The sequence below is a fragment of the Giraffa tippelskirchi genome, chromosome 7, assembly GCF_054371585.1.
Source record: "Giraffa tippelskirchi isolate mGirTip1 chromosome 7, T2T-mGirTip1v1.2.pri, whole genome shotgun sequence".
In the NCBI taxonomy this organism is placed as follows: domain Eukaryota; kingdom Metazoa; phylum Chordata; class Mammalia; order Artiodactyla; family Giraffidae; genus Giraffa; species Giraffa tippelskirchi.
In genome coordinates this window covers 79,282,118-79,303,855 of record NC_137281.1, presented here as the reverse complement: position 1 = coordinate 79,303,855, position 21,738 = coordinate 79,282,118, and the positions used below count along the sequence as shown (strand labels likewise).

Here is a 21,738-nt window from a genome sequence, read left to right as displayed (position 1 = left end):
GACTGAGCGACTGAACTAACTCCCAGGTGGTGCTAGTGGTAAAGGACCCACCTGCCAATGCAGGTGACATTAAAAACATGGATTTGATCCCTGGGTAGGGAAGATCTTCTGGAGGAGAACATGGCAACCTACTCCAGTATTCTTGCCTGGAGAATCCCATGGACAGAGGAGCCTGGTGGGCTACAGTCCATAGGGTCAGAAAGAGTCAGACATGACTGAAGTGACTTAGCGTGTGCACATGTGTGCATGCACACACATACACACACACACCTTTTATAGAAAGTCTAAGTTCTCTCTTGATTGGTTCAGATGTCATCTATCCATCACCTTGAATCCATACACTCTGAATTAATCACTAAACTTCCCTAAGCTCCCACAGCAACAAATTTAAACACCTAGTGTAGAACTTCTCAGTCTGCCTGGGAACATACTTTGCTCCTTTAATATGCACTTATTTACTTTCATTCCCTTTTGTGTCCAGCACAGCTCAGTTCAGTTCAGTTCAGTCGCTCAGTCGCGCCTGACTCTTTGCGACTCCATGAACCGCAGCACACCAGGCCTCCCTGTCCATCACCAACTCCCGGAGTCCACCCAAACCCATGTCCATTGAGTCGGTGAAGCCATCCAACCATCTCATCCTCTGTCGTTCCCTTCTCCTCCTGCCCTCAATCTTTCCCAGCATCAGGGTCTTTTCAAATGAGTCAGTTCTTCGCATCAGATGGCCAAAGTGTTGGAGCTTCAGCTTCAGCATCAGTCCTTCCAATGAATATTCAGGACTGAGTTCCTCTAGGACGGACTGGTTGGATCTCCTTGCAGTCCAGGGCTTTGTGTATAAATGCCAACTGAAGTGACTTTGTAAAATGTTCCGAAAATACTCAACCATGGACAATGATAGTCAAGATATACTATATAAAAATAACTTCCTTTTGCAGATCATTTAAAAACTAAATGTTGAATTTATTAATAGCAAGAATTGTTGACAGAAGTAAAAGCATTAACTTGAGGAAGATGTTGAGGCGGTAATTTTCAAATTTGTGGGAAAGTGCTGACTCAAAGATATGACTCCTCAGCCACAGAGACAGTAAAGACAGCAGTGTCTCAGACTGCTGCAGCCCTCTTATCCTTAGACACTCTTCTGAAGTATCAGGTTTAGAATTTGTTATTTGCAACATGACATTTCTCATTATTATTCTTACAAGTTGTTCAGATAATTTGTCTTTGAAAAGTATTTCATCAGGTTTATGGGTTTGTTTTTTCCTTTTTTTGGCCACACCTCTTGGCATGCAGGACTCTAGTTCCCCAAACAGGGACTGAACCCTTGCCCCCTGCATTTGAAGCTCAGAGTCTTAATCAGGGATTGCCAGGGAAGTCCCAGGTTTGTGTTTTTAAGAAAAAAGATGATAATCTGACAACATTGCCAATAAATTTCAGTTTGTGGATTAAATACACTGGAATGTCATTCTAACACTTTCACAATGAATAGAATTTGGTACCATGCGTTCTGCTTTGGGAGATACCTAAAGATTTTCTAAAAGACCATCAATTCTTGGTGGAAGGCTTTTTCATCCATAAGGAAGCTGCAAGGGACAGATATCAAGAACAGCTGTCTAGAATCCTCTTCCCAAGACATGGTTTAGCAATTAACATAAATAGATTTAACAGGTGGTGAGGATTAGGTGGTACAACAATTGAGTTCCCAGTGTTTTAAACTGTTACTGGTTTCATAGTTTTCCTTCATGCATTTTTCAATCCACAGCATTAAAAAAATAATTTCTAAGAAACAACCAGAGTTCCAGGTGTGAAAGATAACGTAATTTCAGAAAACGCACGGAGCCCAAATTTCTAAGGCACATTTTTTAAAAATCTGGCCGTGACTGCAATGTTAGACTCCCTTACCCAAATCACATTTAGGGTTTAACTGTGACTACTGTGACAAATGCTGAGAGGACTCATGATATGACTGTTAAGGACTCTAAGGTACTTAAACGCATTTCCTGAGCATGCTGTCAAATGCTTATTGTCTTTCTACTGCCTTTTAGTATGTTCTTTCAGAAAGTGTTACCTTTGATTAAAAAAAAGAAACACTCAAAACTTTTCAACTTTTTAATTTTGTTTTGGCTGCGCTGGGCCTTTATTGCTTTGTGCAGGCTTCTCATTGCAGTGGCTTCTCTTACTGCAGAGCACAGGCTCTAGAGTGTGTGGGCTTCAGTAGCTGCAGCACGTGGACTCATTGAGGTTTCTGGGCTTCAGAGCACAGGCTCAACGTTGTGGCACATGGGCTCAAGTGCTCTGTGACATGTGGGATCCTCCTCGACCAGGGATCAAACCCCTGGCCTCTGCATTGGCAGGCAGATTCCCAACCACTGTACTGCCAGGGAAGTCCCAAAACTTTTCAACTTTTGAAGCTTTTTAGAAGTCCATTCTGTAAACTACACTTGCAATTATATGTCTATAATATTTTAACCCCGGAGAAAGAAATGGCAACGCACTCCAGTAGTCTTGCCTGGGAAATCCCATGAACAGAGGTGTCTGGAGGGCTACAGTCCATGGGGTTGTAAAGAATGGGACACAACTTGGCGACTGAGCATAGTCAATATTTTAATTGGTATTCCTTAATGCCGATGAAAATATGTGAATTTGTCTGCCAGTTAAGAGTGAGAGGTTCCCAATTGAACTTTTTTTTTTCCACAGATTTATTGAGAAGTAGTTGACACAACAGCGGACTACACATATTTAAAGTGTGTAACTTGCTAAGTTTGATCTGTGTATACTTCTGTGAAACCATCACTACAATCTAGATAGTGATATCTAGACATCCATCCATCCAAAAGAGTTCCCTCTTGCCCCTTTATGTTATAATTCTCCCCTTTCAATCACTGATTGACCTACGGCCATGCCCTCACATTAGGAATAAGAATCCTGTGAATGATATGGGCAGTGGGGAGTAAGGATCTATCTTAGAAAAGAGATTTAACATTTTGTTTAGTAGAGTTAAAATGCTGCACCTGGGATGTGCTCAAAAATACAAAAAAGTGGTCAACTCAGTATTTTCAGGTCAAGATCTTGATCTTTTGAACTTTATGGAATGCTGGGTTATCTGAAATGTGACAAAAATAGGCTTCCTTCACTCTTGCTCTTTTCTAATCCATTCTTCACAGAAGAGTCCTTTTTAAAATTAAATTTACCCAGAGCTGGAAACATTTATTGTTTACTGAAAATTAATAGCATTAAAAAGATACATAGTTAGAGTAGTTGTACATAAATAGAGCAGCAGGTTGTCTGGGCCATCTTGAAGCACACATTTACAAGACCAAAAGGCACATTTTACAGTCACAGAACAGTCTTTCAGTGCTGAAAATTAACTGATTCTACGTTAGTCCTCCTCATTAGTATGATGTGTTAACCATCTGAGCTAAAAACTGACACTTATTTCTTACTCTTATTTCTCAGATGGTGGTTTCTAAACTTATATGGGGGAATTCCCTGGCTGTCTGGTGGCTAAGGGGCTTCTCAGGTGGCGCTAGTCGTAAAGAAGCCACCTGCCAATGCAGGAGATGTAAGAGACTCAGGTTCGATCCCTAGGTTGAGAAGATCCCCTGGAGGAAGGCGGGCAACCCACTTCAGTATTCTTGCCTGGAGAATGCCAAGGACAGAAGCACAAGACAGGCTACAATCCATGGGGTCGCAAGAGTCGACACAGCTTAGCAACTAAACCACCACCACCGGTGGTTAAGACTCATTGCTTTCACTACTGTGGATCTGGATTTGATCCCTGGTTAGGGAATTAAGATTCCATAGACCACCAGGCACAGTAAAAAAAAAAAAAATCATAATAATAAACTCACATGGTGTAATCCATTAAACCCTCCAATGGCAGCAAACAATCCTACTGATCACCAAGGCTACTGCCATTTTTGGGGGGCGTGGGAGAGGAACTTACCAGATGCCTTTCAAAAGTACATGCCTTATGAAGTAGAATAGGATTCATAATATACTCGATACAGAGTTTCAGTTTGGGATGATGAAAAAGTTCTGGAAATGGCACACGCAGCCGAAAAAAAGAAAAACACATTTGGAATTACAGCATCAATAAACTACATATTCATAACAGTTCATACTCTTTTCCTTAGTAGCACTCTGTGCAAAAATGAGTAAGAATCACTGATTTGGATTACTACTTGCAATAAATAACCCAATAAATGTACTTACCAAATAGCACTGTACCGATTAGGGCTTCCCTGGTGGCTCAGACAGTTAAAGCATCTTCCTGCAATGTAGGAGACCCAGGTTCGATCCCTGGGTCAGGAAGATTCCCTGGAGAAGGAAATGGCAACCCCCTCCAGTACTCTTGCCTGGAAAATCCCATGGATGGAGGAGCCTGGTAGGCTACAGTCCATGGGGTCACAAAGAGTAGGACACGACTGAACAACTTCAGTTTAGGCAACTATACATGACATACAAAACACTTAGAAATTACATTATTTAACAGTTTTCAGTGAAAGTGGTATTTCTCCATATGCAGTCTTATGTGATGTTCACTTTTTTTTTTAAATCAATAAGGAAACTGAAGACCAGAACTTATAATTTGAACAATTTAGTGTTGAAGAGGCTCAACCCCAGGTTTTTTAATTTTACTTTAAACCCAGTTCTTTGGCCCATGCTGTGCAGTGCTAAGTTGCTCCAATGGTGTCTGACTCTTTGTGACCCTATGGACTGTAGCTTGCCAGGCTTCTCTGTTCACGGGATTCTCCAGGCAAGAACACTGGAATCGGTTGTCTGGTCTTCCTCCAGGGGATCTTCCCAACCCAGGGATCCAACCTACATATCCTGACGCTCCTGCACTGTAGGCGTATTCTTTACAGCTGAGCCACTAGGGAAGCCCCCTTTGGCCCATATATTGCTTGAAATACAGATATAATGTCGTACCCCAAACATCACTGTTCTCAATTCCCTGCTCTAATATGCATCCCTTCGTCTTTAATAGCTTTCAGCTGCAATTACAATAAAATCCAGTCTTGTTTCTTTATCTTCCTAGGGCCTGGGGAAATGGGCCCTCACTTGCTTACAAACTCACCTCTTCAGTATCAGGGCAGACTCATCTTTGCATCACAGATTCCCTGGCACCATGGATTCCACTCAGTTTCAATAGCCAAGTTCCTTCCTACCACAGGTCTTTTGCATAGCCATTTCCTCTGCCTTAATTCTCCAGGGCATTTCTCAGATTACTGGAGCCTCTCATCCCTCAGATGGATCTTTCCTGACCACTTTTTTTTTTTTTTTAACTATCCTCATATTTTCTCTCCCAGAATTCTGTTCATAACGTTTATAGCATGTTTCCCTCAAGATGTTATGAGTATTCACTGTCCCTCCTTTTCCCACTAGACTGTCAACTCCAGTCTAGAGGGTAGACCTTTTCTGTTTCCCTCACCAGTGTGCCCCTCAGTTTTTGAGTTTCAGTGAATGTTTGTTGACTCACTGAACACAACAAAAGAAGTGGAGATAGGAAATAAAGCTATAAACCTGGTTAGTAGAAGGGGTTAAACACTATTCTGCACGATTTAGGAAACTTGACTTGAAACTTTTTAGGGTCCTATTTCTTCATTTGTCCGTGTAATAATATTGAACATTGATTACTTTCAGGTACTATGTTAAGCACTTCACATGTGTTATACCATTTAACCTTCAGAGCAACCCAGTAACAGTAATCAACCTTTATTATCCTCATTTTTCAGAGGCAACTTGCCAACAGCCACTCATAGTGGAACCATAGCCAGGTGTAAGTAGGCCATAACCCATTAATCCAATGTAACCTACACCCCTTCGGTCAACAATTGGTGTTTCATCAATGTACTTTCCAGAGAACCCTCCTGAATTCCCTATTTTACCTGACTTGCAGTATCTTGGTACCGAAACCTACGAGGAGGTGGCTGCTAACCCCTGAGGGGGTTTCCTGGGGAATCTGAGTGCCTTTTGTAGAGGAGCGGTCGCTCAGGCAGACGCCACGAGCTCCGACTAGCCAACGTCTGGACTCCTGGGACTGTTGAGGAGGAAGGAGGAAATAGGTTAGCTGGCCCATGACGGATCCTGATCCTCGCTCTGGTGAAAGGGGAAGGGAAGGTGTGTGTCGCCCACGCTCACCTCGGTTCCACCCGAAGGGGAACCACAGCGCACTTCCCCAACTCTACTGCGCGTCACGAGAGAACACTGCTCAGCTCCGCCCACTGTCTATGCCTAGCGCATATCCGGCGCTAGGACCCCGCGACCCTCAACGCGTCCTTGTGCCGCCCCCTCGAGCAAGGGCCTGGTCCGCTATTGGCGCTAGCAGGCCGCGATCCCCGCCTCCGTCCCCTCCGTCACCGTCAAGATGGCGCCGGTCGCAGCGGCGGCGGCCGCGGCGGCTGGAGCCGGAGAAGGAGGCGGAGGCAGCGGCGGCCGCGAGGGGAGGGGGAGTCCCGTCTGACTGAGACGGCAGGCCTGGGCGGGCGGGGGTGCCGCGCAGGGCGGAGCGCCGCTGGGGATGAGCTAAGCGGGTTCGGAGCGCCGCGGCATTCAGCCCCTCGTGTCCCGCCACCGCTGAGTGGACGCCGCACCGCTCTCCAAGCTCGACCCGCTTCTCGAGCGGGAGCCAGCGGTGAGGTGAGTGCGGGGGCGGCGGCGCGGACAGCGGTGGCATGTGGAGCTGTCACTGCCCGGAGCGGTGACAGCCGTGGGCACGGGAGCGGGGCCGGCTGGGCTCGGAGATGTGGCGTGGATGGCCGCGACCTCCGCTCGGGGGCTTCTCGAAGCCTGGCTGTCCTTCGCTAGCTGGGTCTACTCCGGGTGGCGCGGTGGTGCTGAGAGCAGCACCCGCGCCGCTGCGTCGGCAGCTGGGGGTCTCCTCTGTTTTCGTTCCGGATTTTCTATTCCGGGCTGGCCTGGGGCTCTTGTTGGGGGGTGGGGGCGGGGGCGGTGAGGGGAGGTCCTGGAGCTGGGATTTTGACAAGCTCGTTACGTAAGACGGAGGTGGCCTCACGGAATCCCACCTGCTCGACGTTTTGAACAGGCGGCAGCTGGAGCCTGGCGGGCCCCCAGAGGCCCGATTTTCCTCGCGGGGGTCTGCCTAGCCTACCTCGGCCAACGTGAGCCTGCTCAAGGTCCAAGTTGGCCAGTTTGGGGTTTTTCCCCAGTCTTTTGGGGGGGGAGGGAGGCGGGGAGGTGATAAACAATTCCTGGTCGCCACCATTCCCTTTGAAGTTTACCGCTTTCTGGGGGGAGGAGGGAAAAAAAAGCTTGTGACCTAAAACTGGGTCGCAGCAACGACTTTTCATTATCATGCTTTTAAATGATAGATGTACTGAAAGATTTTTGTTATTGTTCCAGTGTGCTTTTAATTCAAACGTATGGTTACGCCTGGAGCCGTAGAGAAGGGTTTTTGTCTCATAGGACAGTTATTTCTTGTTTGCAACAGCAGGATAGGCATCAGTCAACAGGCATGTATTTATCTGGGAGGAAAACGCGTGTCAGCTAGCTAGAGACCCGTAAGGGCAGGAATTGTACTACTCCGTGAATATGTTATTCTTTAAAATATTACCCGTTATTGACAATAATAGTCCAAGTTTAAAAGAAGCAATTTTACAAGATTACAAGCTGTTGTTTGGTGTACATCGTCTCTATTTTCTGCTTGCCCTAGTCTACCTCTTCTCTCCCGTTGGGGGAAGGAGGCGGAGACACCTGTGAACAGCGTAGCCCAGGTTACACTAATCTATTGTAGTGCATTTGAGATTATTGTAAAAAGTAGTCTCTGGGGGACCTAAGATTGGGTAATAAATAAGGACTCTTGGGCAAGTTATACAGTTTTATGTTTATAGTAGATAGTAGGATTTCAGCTTTTGAAAATCTAAGTATACAAAATTTCTGAGATATTTGAACCCCTTTTGAACTTGTAATGAAACAAAAAATTGTTATTAGGCCTCTTTTATGGTAACTTTGTTTTGTTTTGGCCAGAATTAAACATCTTGGGTAGCTTTTACCTCATTTTCACATTTTCTCTTTTTGAACTGCAGCTCTCAGTAGGAGTCCAGAATAGCGTATATTATCATCGTCATCATTATACTACTGTATGTTACATAATTTTCTTTTTCTGAATGATTAAGCATAGACTTAACTTTATTGTGGAATTTTATTATAAGAATGTATTTGTTAGGAAAGTTAATTGCCCTTGACAGCAGTCCAGTACTGGGAATAAATAATAAGTAAAATTTGGCCTCAGTTTTAAATTTATGTACACGAAGTTACACTTTTGAAAATTGGTTAAGCAATATAAATTTTATGTTTGTGCACGAGAGCCAGGAAGCTGATGCTGCTTTGTTCTGAACTTTTCCACATGAGTTACCACTGGCTTAAATAGTTATTGATTCTTAAGCTCATGGAGCTGTTGACCTATTTATGGCAACTCGAATAAAATTTGGAGTAATTGGGAGGCTATGAGAAGGAAGAGATAGAGTGCATGACATTTTCTAATTCGTTCAAAAAATAATAAAAATGTGGAAGAATTGTAAAAGAAAGCTATTTTTTTCATTGAGTGATACTAGTTACGTTATATTTTCTGTTTGCAGAATTTTTTGAAGAATACTTACTATTTAAGTATGTGCTCAGATTTAAGCACCAATACAGAGATGTTTGATATATTATAAATATTATATCTTATTTATTCCTATTTAAATTGATGGTTCATTATTCTAAGTGGAAAAAGAAGTGGCTGTAGCAGACAGAAGTGACTGTAGCAGAGAAAATAACTTGTTGTTCTTGTCCTCTCTGATATCAGAGAATTATTTTGTGGGAATTTTTCCTTGTTCCTACCAAATGTGGAAGAAGAAAATGAAGAAAAGTCAATAAAAATTTCTTTCTTTCTTGTTTGTTCAGTGTCCTATTGATTATTGCTCAGTGGAAATTGTGGGGGCAAGTCAAGTACTCCATGCTTTATTACTGTGTATCATAATTACCACTTTGAATTCTAAAATAGCAATGTAGAGCTTTATATATAAGGGATTAATTTATATAGTATGTTACTATAATAGTGAAAAATCTGTAAGTTAAAATGCCATATACTAGAGAGTTAGTAAAATTAATGGCAGTTAATCTGTGTGGTAAATGCAATTTTTAAATGTATTTTTTTAAAAAATTTACTAACATGAGAAAGCACAATATAATCTTGAGAGAAAAATAGGAATAAAAGGAATTACTATGTTATTATTTTTTATATATCATATATATGGCAAAATGATTTTCAGGAAATGCATACAATATTAAAAGACATTATCTCTGGATGATAGGATTTTAGGTAATTTCTATTTTAGTGTTTGCATTTTGTTCTCTCTTCTGAATGGTATTATGCTAATAATCACTAAAATGAAACTAATATATTTTCAAGAGTCATAGGAGAAAATCCTGAAAATCCCACATAACCGCTGCCCCAATAGAGACTACCTTATGCCTCATTATTAGCAAAACTAACTGAAAATATGGTGTTTGTTCAATACACACAATAATGGAAACAGCTAATGATACAGATGAAGGCATTCTCTTAGCTACCAGCACCAGCCTGATAACAGTTTTCCATATATGGATGCTCCTATTACTGCACATTGTAACTCTCCAACCTTTTTTCTGTTTGTGTCTTAACCCTCACTGTTCTATGTTGCCAGTATCACCAATGATGAACTGTTTGACTCAAGTCTTTTCTTCATTACCTCATCAGTCAGCGGGCAGCGGGTATTCGAATGTTTATGAGGTACCAGGTACTTTGGTAGTCACTGAGACTACCAAGGTGAATGAATGAAACATGGTTTCTAACCTCAAACACTGGTAGAGAAAACCCTTTCTTTTCTTCTGGTTCATCAGTGCATATAGTGTGCTCTGCTTTTTCTGTCTCACTGCCTGGCATCTCAGGCAGTATCTTTTTTCCTGGTGATCACATCCTCTCTTAACTTTCTTTTTGGGAAAATATGTTCTGAGTTCCAGACAACCAATTTAGAAGTAAATTTTTGGAACATTACTTGATTGTATGTTGGGAAATCTTAAGTTTAGAAGGACTCCACATATGTTTATCTATGGCTGCTATTATTTTTTAAAGTATGTGACAATTTCTTGGGACTTTCTTTTTGCTTCCTTCTTTTCAAAACCACAAACAAGTAGAAAGCAGCAGAAAAAAAGAGGTAGAAAAGTATTAAGGGAATTTTCCTGCTAGTGCTATATGTACTTCATTTTCATTGAGAATAGTGAGTCATCAAAATGTAAGAGATACTGTTTCTGGTATGTTTAGTTTGTCTCTTTTGAGCCATATAAAAATGCATTTTCCATGTGTATGTTAAAGTGTATATACATACAAAAACTCCCAGTCTAGCTATTGGCATTTCCAAATAAAAGCTGATATATGGAGATTGGAAATTTGTTAACTTTATTTTTGTTAAAATACTGTTTTATAGGGGAGACATTTTGATTTTGAAAAGTTTAAAAAATACAGAAAATTCCCCAAAGTAGTTAACAACCCACACACTCACCATAGAAAATTTGACATCTCTTTCATTTTTGCTTGAGATATACATTTAATATAAAAGAACTGTGTGTTCTCTTTCTAAAGAACACACTAAATTCTAAAATTTCAATGTAGAACTTTATACTTTACCTGAACATTGCTGATGAAAAGTGTCTTCTTTTCTCCCCAATTTCATCCTTTCTTTCTCTCCTTATACCCCCCTCCCAGAGGCAATTGTTGTGATGAATTTGATGTATATCCTTCCAGTTTACCTTTCAATAAACTATATATATATGTGTGTGTGGTACATGATACTGCTTTTGATGCTTTTGAAGAGTGTGGACTTTGGAGCCATAACTTTCTAGGCTTGAATCTTGACTCTGCAACTTAATAGTTTCGTGAACTTAGGCAAGTTTAAAAATTTTTCCATGCCTCAGTGTCCCCATCTATCAAATCTAAATAATAGAAATATTTACCTCATGAGGTTGTAAAATTTAAATGAGGTGCTTTTTAATTTTATGTTTAAGCTGCTTAAAACTGTGCCCTGGTAAATTTAGCCAGCTATTAATACAATTGTGTCATGGTATACACACTTTGAAACTTGCTTTCTTTATTTTACCTTTTTCCCCTCAATTCCTGTTGGCACTATAGGTCTTGTTCATTTATTTTTGACTGGTTTGTAGTGTTCCATTGAATGTACTGGAGTTTGTCATTTCTTCTATTGATAAACATTTAGAGTGCTTTCATTTTTTATCTGTCATTAATAGTGCCTCATGAAATCCTTGTATCTCTTCAAGCAACATACCAGTTTCTCCAGGTCATATACCTGATTGTCAAATTGCCTGGTCTTAGAATATAAATTTTTCCCTCTTTGCCTGGTGTTTATAGAATACTGACAGTTTCTATTTGTCCATATCCTTACCAATAGTTGGTGTTGTCAGACTCTTGGATTTTTCCAATCTGGTTGGTGTGACATGGCATTTCATTTGTGTTCTGTTTTTATTTCATCTTTTCTTATATTTAGATATTTTTGGTTATCTCTTCAGTGATTTGCCTATATCTATCCTTCACACATTTTCTACTGGACTTTTTGTTACTGCTTTGTAAGAGTTCTTTGTAATATATTCAAGATAGTTACAAATGTTAGTGAAGTGCTTTTTTTTTTATCTTTGGAGTTTCCATATCTCTCAAACAGTGCCCATTATGAACCCAAGTTGTGAATTTTGAATTTTAATATACTGTTATTAGTGAACTTCCCAGTGTGCTTTCTTAAAATACGTATATTCTTCTCCTTCTGAGACTATAAGGAAATGTCTCAGTAATGTACAAGTGAATATATTTTGAGTAGAACTATTTAAACTTTGTGGACTTCCAAAGCCAGGTGGAATTTTTATTAGTAATAATTAGTACCACAATTTTTATTCTAAAGTTTGAGTGGCTTCCTACTTAGAGGAGAGTTTTCTGCTCCTAAAGTGCTTTATCAACTAAGGAATAAAAACATGCACATATGAAATGACTTTAGGCACTTTCATATACTATATTATAAACTGTTCATTAGCATTGAGATTGCTTTACATAGTACCAACTGTATTTCTAATTTTGTCCAACCCTCTTATACGTGACTTAAAGGACTAAAATCAGTCTGGGTGAGGCAATAACTTCCCTGCTATTATTATTAATTAATTTAAATAAACTTTTAATTTTATCAATAGGGTAATTTTACATTTACAGAGAAGTTTCAGGGAGTTACCACATTCCCCGCACCCAGTTTCCCCTATTGCTAACATCCGACATTTCTGTGTGACGCTTGTCACAATTAAGGAACCAACACTGGAACATTACTATTAACTAAAGTCCATAATTTATTATTCAGATTTCATTAGTTTCTACCTAATGTCCTTTTTCAGCTCCAGAATCCCACCAGATCCCTCACTACATTTAGTCATTATGTTTCCTTTGGCTCCTCTGGGCTATGACAGCTTCTCAGATTTTCCTTGCTTTTGATGACCTTGCCAGTTTTGAGGAGTATGGGTCAAGTATTTTGTAGAATGTCTTTCAATTTGGGTTTGTCTGATGTTCTTCTCATAATTAGACTAGAGTAATGGGTTTGTGGGAGGATGACTGCAGAGATAAAATGCCATTCTCATGTCATATCAGTTCAGTTCAGTTCAGTCGCTCAGTCGTGTCCGACTCTTTGCGACCCCATGAATTGCAGCACACCAGGCCTCTCTGTCCACCACCAACTCCCGGAGTCTACCCAAACCCGTGTCCATCGAGTTGGTGATGCCATCCAACCATCTCATCCTCTGTCGTCCCGTTCTCCTCCTGCCCCCAATCCTACCCAGCATTAGGGTCTTTTCCGATGAGTCAACTCTTCGCATGAGGTGGCCAAAGTATTGGAGTTTCAGCTTCAACATCAGTCCTTCCAATGAACACCCAGAATTGATCTCTTTTAGGATAGATTGATTGGATCTCCTTGCAGTCCAAGGGACTCTCAAGAGTCTTCTCCAACACCACAGTTCAAAAGCATCAATTCTTTGGCGCTCAGCTTTCTTTACCGTCCAACTCTCACATCCATACATGACCACTGGAAAAACCATAGCCTTGACTAGACGGACTTTTGTTGGCAAAGTAATGTCTCTGCTTTTAAATATGCTATCTAGGTTGGCCATAGCCTTCCTTCCAAGGAGTAAGCATCTTTTAATTTCATGCCTGCAATCACCATCAGCAGTTATTTTGGAGCCCAAAAAAATAAAGTCTGACACTGTTTCCACTGTTTCCCCATCTATTTGCCATGAAGTGATGGGACCAGATGCCATGATTTTAGTTTTCTGAACGTTGAGCTTTAAGCCAACTTTTTCACTCTCCTCTTTCACTTTCATCAAGACGCTCTTTAGTTCTTCTTCACTTTCTGCCATAAGGGTGGTGTCATCTGCATATCTGAGGTTATTGATATTTCTCCCAGCAATCTTGATTCCAGCTTGTGTTTCTTCCAGCCCAGCGTTTCTCATGATGTACTCTGCATATAAGTTAAATAAGCAGGGTGACAATATACAGCCTTGACGTACTCCTTTTCCTGTTTGGAACCAATCCGTTGTTCCATGTCCGGTTCTAACTGTTGCATCCTGACCTGCATACAGGTTTCTCAAGAGACAGGTCAGCTGGTCTGGTATTCCCATCTCTTTCAGAATTTTCCACAGTTTATTGTGATCCACACAGTCAAAGGCTTTGGCACGGTCAATAAAGCAGCAATAGATGTTTTTCTGAAACTCTCTTGCTTTTTCAATGATCCAGTGGATGTTGGCAATTTGATCTCTGGCTCCTCTGCCTTTTCTAACACCAGCTTGAACATCTGGAAGTTGACGGTTCACGTATTGCTGAAGCCTGGCTTGGAGAATTTTGAGCATTACTTTACTAGCATGTGAGATGAGTGCAATTGTGTGGTAGTTTGAGCCTTCTTTGGCATTGCCTTTCTTTGGGATTGGAATGAAAACTGACCTTTTCCAGTCCTGTGGCCACTGCTGAGTTTTCCAAATTTGCTGGCATATTGAGTGCAGCACTTTCATAGCATCACCTTTGAGGATTTGAAATAGCTCAACTGGAATTCCATCACCTCCACTAGCTTTGTTCGTAGTGATGCTTTCTAAGGCCCACCTGACTTCACATTCTCAAGGGTACCTATATCAGTATGACTTATCACTGATGTTTTTAACCTTGTTCACCTGGCTGAGGTACTGCTTGCCATGTTTCTCTACTGTAAAGTTTTTCCATATGCTACTTTTTAGGAACAAGTAACTAAGAGCAGACCATACTCAATGGAAAAGTTAAGGTGGGAAGTTAAGCTCCAACTCCTCCGGGGGTCAGTATCTACAAAATTATTTGGAATTCTTCTTTAAAGGAGATGTTCCTTTTCTCCCCAATTTTTTTTTATTTTATCATTTATATCAGTGTGGACTCATGGATAGTCATTTCTAAATTTGAGTTATACTCCTATACTGTATTCTGTTGCTCAAGTTATTCTACCTCTTTCTGGTTGGTTCCTGTAACCAACAGGACAGAAACCATTGTTGTTGTTGTTGTTTTGAGCCCTTTTGTACTTTCTGTCACTACAAAATTCTCCAGGCTAATCTTTTATATTCCCTGCCCCAGCCCTAAATCAATCATTTATTTAAGGGTCCTTGGTTACTTTTAATAGAGAAGTGAAGTGAAGTCGCTCAGCTGTGTCTGGCTCTTTGCAACCCCATGGGCTATAGCCTACCAGGCTCCTCTGTCCATGAGATTTTCCAGGCAAGAGTACTGGAGTGGGCTGCCATTTCCTTCTCCAGGGCATCTTCCCAACCCAGGAATCGAACCCGGGTCTCCTGCATTGCAGACAGATGCTTTACCGTCTGAGCCACCAGAGAACCCTTTATTAGAGAAGGGTATTAGAAACCAAGATTTGGGCCCTGGGTATGCTCATTGCTGTTGGGATATCATTACTTTTAGACCTCAGTGTACAGACCTAGGATATATATGTATGTATACTAACCCATGTATACAAATACAAAACTTTTTTTTACATATGTACATCTGTAGCTATATGAAGCTAAGCGTAAGTTCATACTGATACCTTTTTTACTCTACTTCAGTACCACATGGTTCATCCTAGCCTTACCCCCTTGCTTATTTGTGACCTTATTCTCCAGAAATGAAAAACCTGGTTCTCACAATCCGCTGTCCACTTACTTGTTTGTTCAGTCTCATTATACATGTATAGTTTCATAATTGTTAATCATATCCCAGTGAGAAATGACTTTACCAACTAGAGAAGTTTTATCCTTTTTTTTTTTCCCTTAAATCCTTTTGTCTTTTAGAGTTCCTAGCCAAAACACTGTTTTCAAAGTTACTTAGGTCAGAACTTTTCAGGACCTTCTTTTCTTTGTTCTTCATATTTTAGTTTTGCTTTTTATAGGCTGGTCTAAATTACATAGTAATTCTATATATAACTTATCAAAAATTTCCCTTACTTATTAAAGAGCCTTAACTCTGTGTTTTTTTTTTCTCTCTGACTTTTGTGGCCAAAAAAATTCTCTTTTATGAAAGTAGCACTTCCTGAGGCTTAGTCAGAACAGTACTCCTTCATTTGGTTATTGGTTGATATATTTATGATTTGGACTCAGTTATAACAACTTCAAATATCTTTAATAGTACATTTTGAAAAATGCAGTTCAGTGGAGCATTAAGATCCTTACAAGTAAATAAAAATATAATAATATGAGTGCTCAGAATTTACCTGTATTCTTATAATAATTTTTACATGGATTAGCTCATTTAATTCCCTCAAGAAATCTGTGGGGTAAGTACTTTATTATTTTGCTCCTTTTAAAGATGAGGAGATTAGGACACTGAGAGATTTAGCAACTTGTCCAGGACCACATAGCTAGTTAATGGCAGAGCTGCAGTTTGTATGCAGCCAGTCTAATTGGGGAGCCTACACTCTCAACCACTTTGCTGTATTACCTCTAAATAAACAAGAAAAGTTGAAAGTATCATTAGAGTTACAAAAGAACTAAAACATGATGATGTGAGAGAATGATTGAGAGGGTCCTTAGGGTTCTTCTTAGGGAAGCCCTCTCTTAGTAGATGATATTTGACGGATGAGAAAGAGCTTAATGTGAAGAGCTGAGGAAAGCATGATTCTTAGGGGAGAACATCAAGTGCAAAGCCTTGCCTTATAAAGGAGTTTGAAATAAGAACAGAAAGGCACCCAGTATGGCTATGTGTAGTGAGCTTGAGGACCTGTGGTATTACTTATAGGTGAGGTTCCATGAAGTAAGTCATTTAGTGCTCAAAATAACCCACTACCTCAAATTTATAGGTGAGAAAATTGATAACAATCTGCATTGGTTCAAATTACATCTTTTCTTTACTCTTTACTCTTTATCCCACTGCAGTTTAATTTCTACTTCTTATGTCACTAAACTTGCTCTTGCTAAAGTAACCAAGGAGAGTAATGCTGTTGGTCACTTTCTCAGAAGCGCAACCCCTTGACTGCCACTTCTGTTAATGCTGCCCTTTTCTGTTAATCCTGGAACTTCTCAGTGTGTTGATCATTCCCTTGGAGGATCTGCCTTCCTCTGCCTGTCCCAAAAGAAGTGGTGGTCCCAGGGTTAGTCAGTTGCTGTCAGCCTTTACAGTAAGCAAGTCACAGTTATCCCTATGGTTTCAGTTACCGTGTAACTGCCAGTTACCCACCAAGCTATTTTTCCAGTATTGGTATCATTTTAAAGCATCAGAGATTCTTATCTAACTGCTTATGTATCTTCACTTCAAACTCCATTTGTCCAAACTGTACTTATTTACCTGTCTAAAGTTTTTCTTTGATCTATTGTTTTTCAGAAACATCTTGACTGTTGACTTCATCATCCAAGAAACTTGGGAGTCTTTCATGTTTCCTCCTTTCTCTCCTTGCATCCCTTCATGTACTATGTATTCTGCTGATTTTACCACCTAAATATTTTTTCAGTTAATCATTGCCCTAGTATTCCTGTTTTAACCACTGCCTTATTAGGAACTGCTTCCTTACCTTCTCACTGGTTTTCCTGTCTTTGGTTTTATCTCTGTGAAATTCATGTCAGAATTGCCAGACTAGTAGATCTAAAACACAGTTAGAAGATTCTTGTTTAACATCCCATTGTCAACTGAATAAAGGTTGAAGTCTTTAGCAGGTCATCAAGCCTCATGATTTGAGACTGGTTTTCTAGTCTTAACTCTTTAAATTGGTGCTTTCCATCTTCCACTCAGCTGTATAAAACTGCTTTTTGAGGATTCCTTGAATGTACATGCTATTTCTGAATTGTTTACCATTGCTTATTAGTCCTTCTTGGAATGACTTCATTTTCTTCTTCCCTCTTCTTTTTGCCTCTCTAACGTCTCTGAATCTTTTAAAACTCAGTGTAAGCTTTACTTCTTCTGGAAAGCCTTCTCAGACCCACAGTCTTTTTTTAAAAAAAATTTATTGGAATATAGTTGATTCACAATTTTGTGTTAGTTTCTGCTGTAGAGCAAAGTAAATCAGTTATATGTATACATATAGCCACTCTTTTTAAGATTCTTTTCCTGTATAGGTCTATTATTGAGTCGAGTTCCCTAGGTATACAGTAGGTCCTTGTTAGTTGTCTACTTTGTTTATAGTAGTATGTGTATATCACTCCCAATCTCCCGATTTATCCCTTTCCCTCTTTCCTTCCTGGTAACCATAAGTTTGTTTTCTATATCTGTGACTTTATTTTGCAAATAAATTTACTTTTATCATTCCTGAGTCCACATATAAGCAATATCGTATGATATTTCTTTCTCTGTCTGACTTCACTTAGTACGGTAATCTCAAGGTCCATCCATGTTGCTGCAAATGGCATTATTTCATTATTTTTTATGGCTGAGTAGTATTCTGTTGTATGTAAGTATCACATCTTCTTTATCCATTCATCTGCTGATGGACATTTAGGTCACTTGCATGTCTTGGCTATTGTAAGTAGTGTTGCCATGAACTTTGAGGTGCATGTATCTTTTCAAATTAGACTTTCCTCCAGATGTATGCCTAGGAGCGGGATTGCCAGGTCATATGGTAGTTCTAGTTTTAGTTTCTTAGGGAATCTCCATACCGTTCTCCATAGTGGCTGGACCAACTTATAGTCCCACCAACAGTGTAGGAGGGCTCCCTTGTCACTACACCCTCTCCAGCATTTATTGTTTGTAAACTTTTTGATGAAAATTCTGACTGATGTGAGGTGATACTTCATTGTAGTTTTGATTGCATTTCTCTGATAATTAGGTATGTTGAGCATTTTTTTCACTGTGCTTTTTGGCCATCTGAATGTTGTCTTTGGAGAAATGTCTATTTAGATCTGCCCTTTTTTTTTTTTTTTTTTTTTTTTTAACATAGAGCTGGATGATGGAGAAGCCAATGGCAACCCACTCCAGTACTCTTGCCTGGGAAATCCCATGGACGGAGGAGCCTGGTGGGCTACAGTCCATGGGGTCGCAAGGAGTTGGACATGACTGAGCAACTTCACTTTCACTTTTCACTTTCATGCACTGGAGAAGGAAATGGCAACCCACTCCAGTATTCTTGCCTGGAGACTCCCAGGGACGGAGGAGCCAGGTGGGCTGCCATCTATGGGGTCGCACAGAGTCGGACACGACTGACGTGACTTAGCAGCAGCAGAGCTGGATGAGCTGTTGTATATTTTGGAGATTAATACCTTGTTGGTTGCTTTGTTTGCAGATATTTTCTCCCATTCTGTGGGTTGTCAGGCCCATACTCTTGTCTGAGTTATCAAGTTCCTTCTGAAATAATCTGTTAGTAACTGCGTTATATCTCAAGTGAATATAACAGTTTCTGGCACAGAGAAGATACTCAGTTAAGAATTTGATGAATGAATTATTTTAGCATTGGAGAGGCAGTATAAAGTAGTTGATCTAGACCCAAACTGTTTCAGATTGAAACCTGGCTTTGCTATTTGACTACCTATTTTGTCTCTACCTCAGTTTCTTTCCTTTTGTAAAATGGGGGTAATTCTTCATAAGATTGTTGTGAAACTTAAATTTGCTACTACAGGTAAAGCATTTAGAACAGTGCCTGGCACTTGTTGTTTAGTGTTCACTAAATAATCTGTTATAGTCATTGCTGCTCTTTGAATGTTTTAATTTAGGTATTCAAGTCCCCCCACTATCCTAGAATTATCAAATGAATGAACAAACCATCTAATCCTGGGTTTTAAAATGAAAGATAAATTCCTAGCTTTTGAGAACATTTTGGCAAGCTGACCATTAATCTTTGTAGTAGCTCTAGCATTTGGTGTTCTGTCACAAATTTTAAATTGGCATTAATAATAATTAGCATTTCTTAATTCTATTTCATAGTTATTTAAATTTCAGCACACTTTTTTTTAAACTTACTAATAACAGTTTAAACTCTAGGAATGCCCTTATTTTACACTTAATCTTCATATAGTCTGTTCTGTAGCATTAACCAGCCTTTCCTATTATGGATTAAGGTGTGAGAGTGGTAGCTCTGCTGGTATTGTGCTTTTTATTAATTTGGGAGTTAAACTGAAGTATGTTGCAGAGAAAGATTGAACAACAAGGCAGAATGGGGAAATTGGAAAATTTCCCACTTCAGAGTCAAACCTGCAGAGTATTCCTTCATTACTAGACTTAAATCCTCAGGATATTGGACAATCATAATCAAATGTAATTTCGGTAAGTACAGTCTGGAAGCAGTATAAGTCATTAAAAATGATCGATACCTCTGCCTGCTTCCATTATTGTAAACAATTGGGACTTGTTTACTTAAAATCTTTTTTATGGCAGTCACTGTTTAATTTTTCATAAGCTTTTTCTTTTACTCTAATGTCTCATTTTTTTCCCAATACCCAGAACTGTCTGTGTAATCTTGACAAATTTGATAGAAGTACTGGTTGTTTTGATCTCTGAACTTTCTATTATGTTTATAGAGTTTCTCCATCTTGCTAAATCTTGATTATGTGAAGCCAGTCAGTTTTTCTTATAATTATGTGTTTTGAACAGTAGAAGTTACCAGTATTCATTCCTTTTTGTTTCCTCTTTTTTAAATTGGAGGATAATTGCTTTACAGTGTTGTGTTGGCTTCTGCCTTACATCAACATGAATCAGCCACAGGTATACACATGTCTTCTCACTCCTTCACTATCCCTTTGAAAATTGTTTCTAAACAAACTCATTTTTTTTTTTTAAATCTGAGTTGCTAAAGGAATCTTCTTACTAATAAACTAATTTCAAGGAAAAATATATTAGTTGTTTTTTTTTAAAGAAGTTAATGCTATATAGTGACTGTGCTACTGAGAAATGCTTCCTTGTTTTATTATTTTTTTAAGATCACTGTCTTCTACCACTGAGCATTTTAGATGAGGACTCTGTAGTGGCATGCTTTTAAGAGAAAAGAGTATAGATGGATGGGGAAAACGGTATAATGATACTTAGGCTTGCTAGATAGGACTGGCTATTATCATCACCAGACATATTCCCATCCCCTTTTTGGTCAGAATTGTAGTAAGTGATGTTATTTCTCTTTATAAAATAATTTGTTCTAATAAGCTCTAAGATACTCCCTCTTATTTAATCTTTTTTTTCCCCTGAACTTGAAATAGAATTTTCTTCATACTGACAGCTGTGCTGAAGTTGAATTTATAGGTTGTTGTTTGAGCCTGTTGTGGTTGGTGAATATTTTTCATTTTCTTATGCTGAGAAACGCCTGAAGATACCAGTGTAACAGCCATTTTTAAAAAAGTTCTTTTTTTTTTTTTCCTCCTGTGGTTAACTGTCATTTTGGTATTCCTACTTGACCTTTTCTTTTTCGAGGTTTTAAAATAAAATTTCTTTTCTTTGTAAATATTAGAAAACCAAATTCAAACTAATTTACTTTGAAAAGGAAATTAGTGCTGATGGCAAGGATACTAGGGATTTCCCAGTACTTTGAAGGTGGAAGTATTAATATTACAACCAGGCTTTTGTGAGGGGGAGGGGAACCAGAAACTGGAAACTCACTAGTAACTTAGAAAGCTATTTCCCCCCCCACCCTGAGGCAGCATGATCTCTTCTGCTTCCCCCAACTTGTCTGCTTCATTTTTCTCTCTCTGCATGTTGTCTTTTACCACTGTGCATGGCTGAGCGAGTCCTCTAACTCTTAAATTCATATACTCACTCATGGTTCTGTGATTGCATTCTAAACCCTGGGAAAAAGTCCAGTTTGAGGCAGATGTCTGTGTCTGGTCCAATCAGCTGTGGCTGATGAAACCAAGATTTCAGAGAACATTTCAGTCCTCATTTTTATAGTAGAGGAGTAGATGCAGGGCATACAACTCTAAGGGGAGAGGGACGTAGGTTCATGAATATCCTAAAACGTGGTGATTGCAAAGGAATAGTAAATAATGTGAAATAAAATTAAGGTTTTTTTGAAATAAAAAAGAGACAACTCATTAGCTTTATGTAGTAGAAAAGAACTTAAAAGTTATTTCATCCTAATCCATATTGTGAAAGCTATCAAAATATCTCCCCCTTTCAAAATAGGAACCAGTGGAACTGATGTAGATCCTTACAGAGATAGAGATGTAACATTGCCTGCCTTCTCTCAAAGAATTCCTAATCTAGTTGAGAAGAGTAGATGTTCAAAGAAACAATGATAGTATTAATGTGATAATCATAAT

General features: G+C 39.5%; 2 protein-coding genes across 12 annotated transcripts in view; one reads left to right on the top strand and one right to left on the bottom strand.

Annotated features, from left to right (window-relative positions):
* Positions 1–1,246: 1,246 nt before the first annotated feature.
* On the bottom strand, positions 1,247–6,892 carry LOC145514865 (uncharacterized). The gene is made up of 2 exons (XM_081513845.1): positions 6,139–6,892; positions 1,247–6,037 (listed from the first exon to the last, which is right to left on the bottom strand). Exon 1 carries the CDS (start codon positions 6,671–6,673, stop codon positions 6,266–6,268), a length of 408 nt encoding a protein of 135 aa, XP_081369971.1. The 5' UTR covers positions 6,674–6,892; the 3' UTR covers positions 1,247–6,037; positions 6,139–6,265.
* The window catches only part of DENND4A (DENN domain containing 4A), a 122,688-nt gene continuing 107,447 nt past the window's right edge, over positions 6,498–21,738 (top strand). For all 11 annotated transcript variants that reach the window (XM_081513806.1, XM_081513801.1, XM_081513798.1 and 8 more), the window contains exon 1: positions 6,498–6,636. The gene's annotated coding sequence lies outside the window, so the exon portion shown is untranslated. The remainder of the gene's footprint in view (positions 6,637–21,738) is intronic.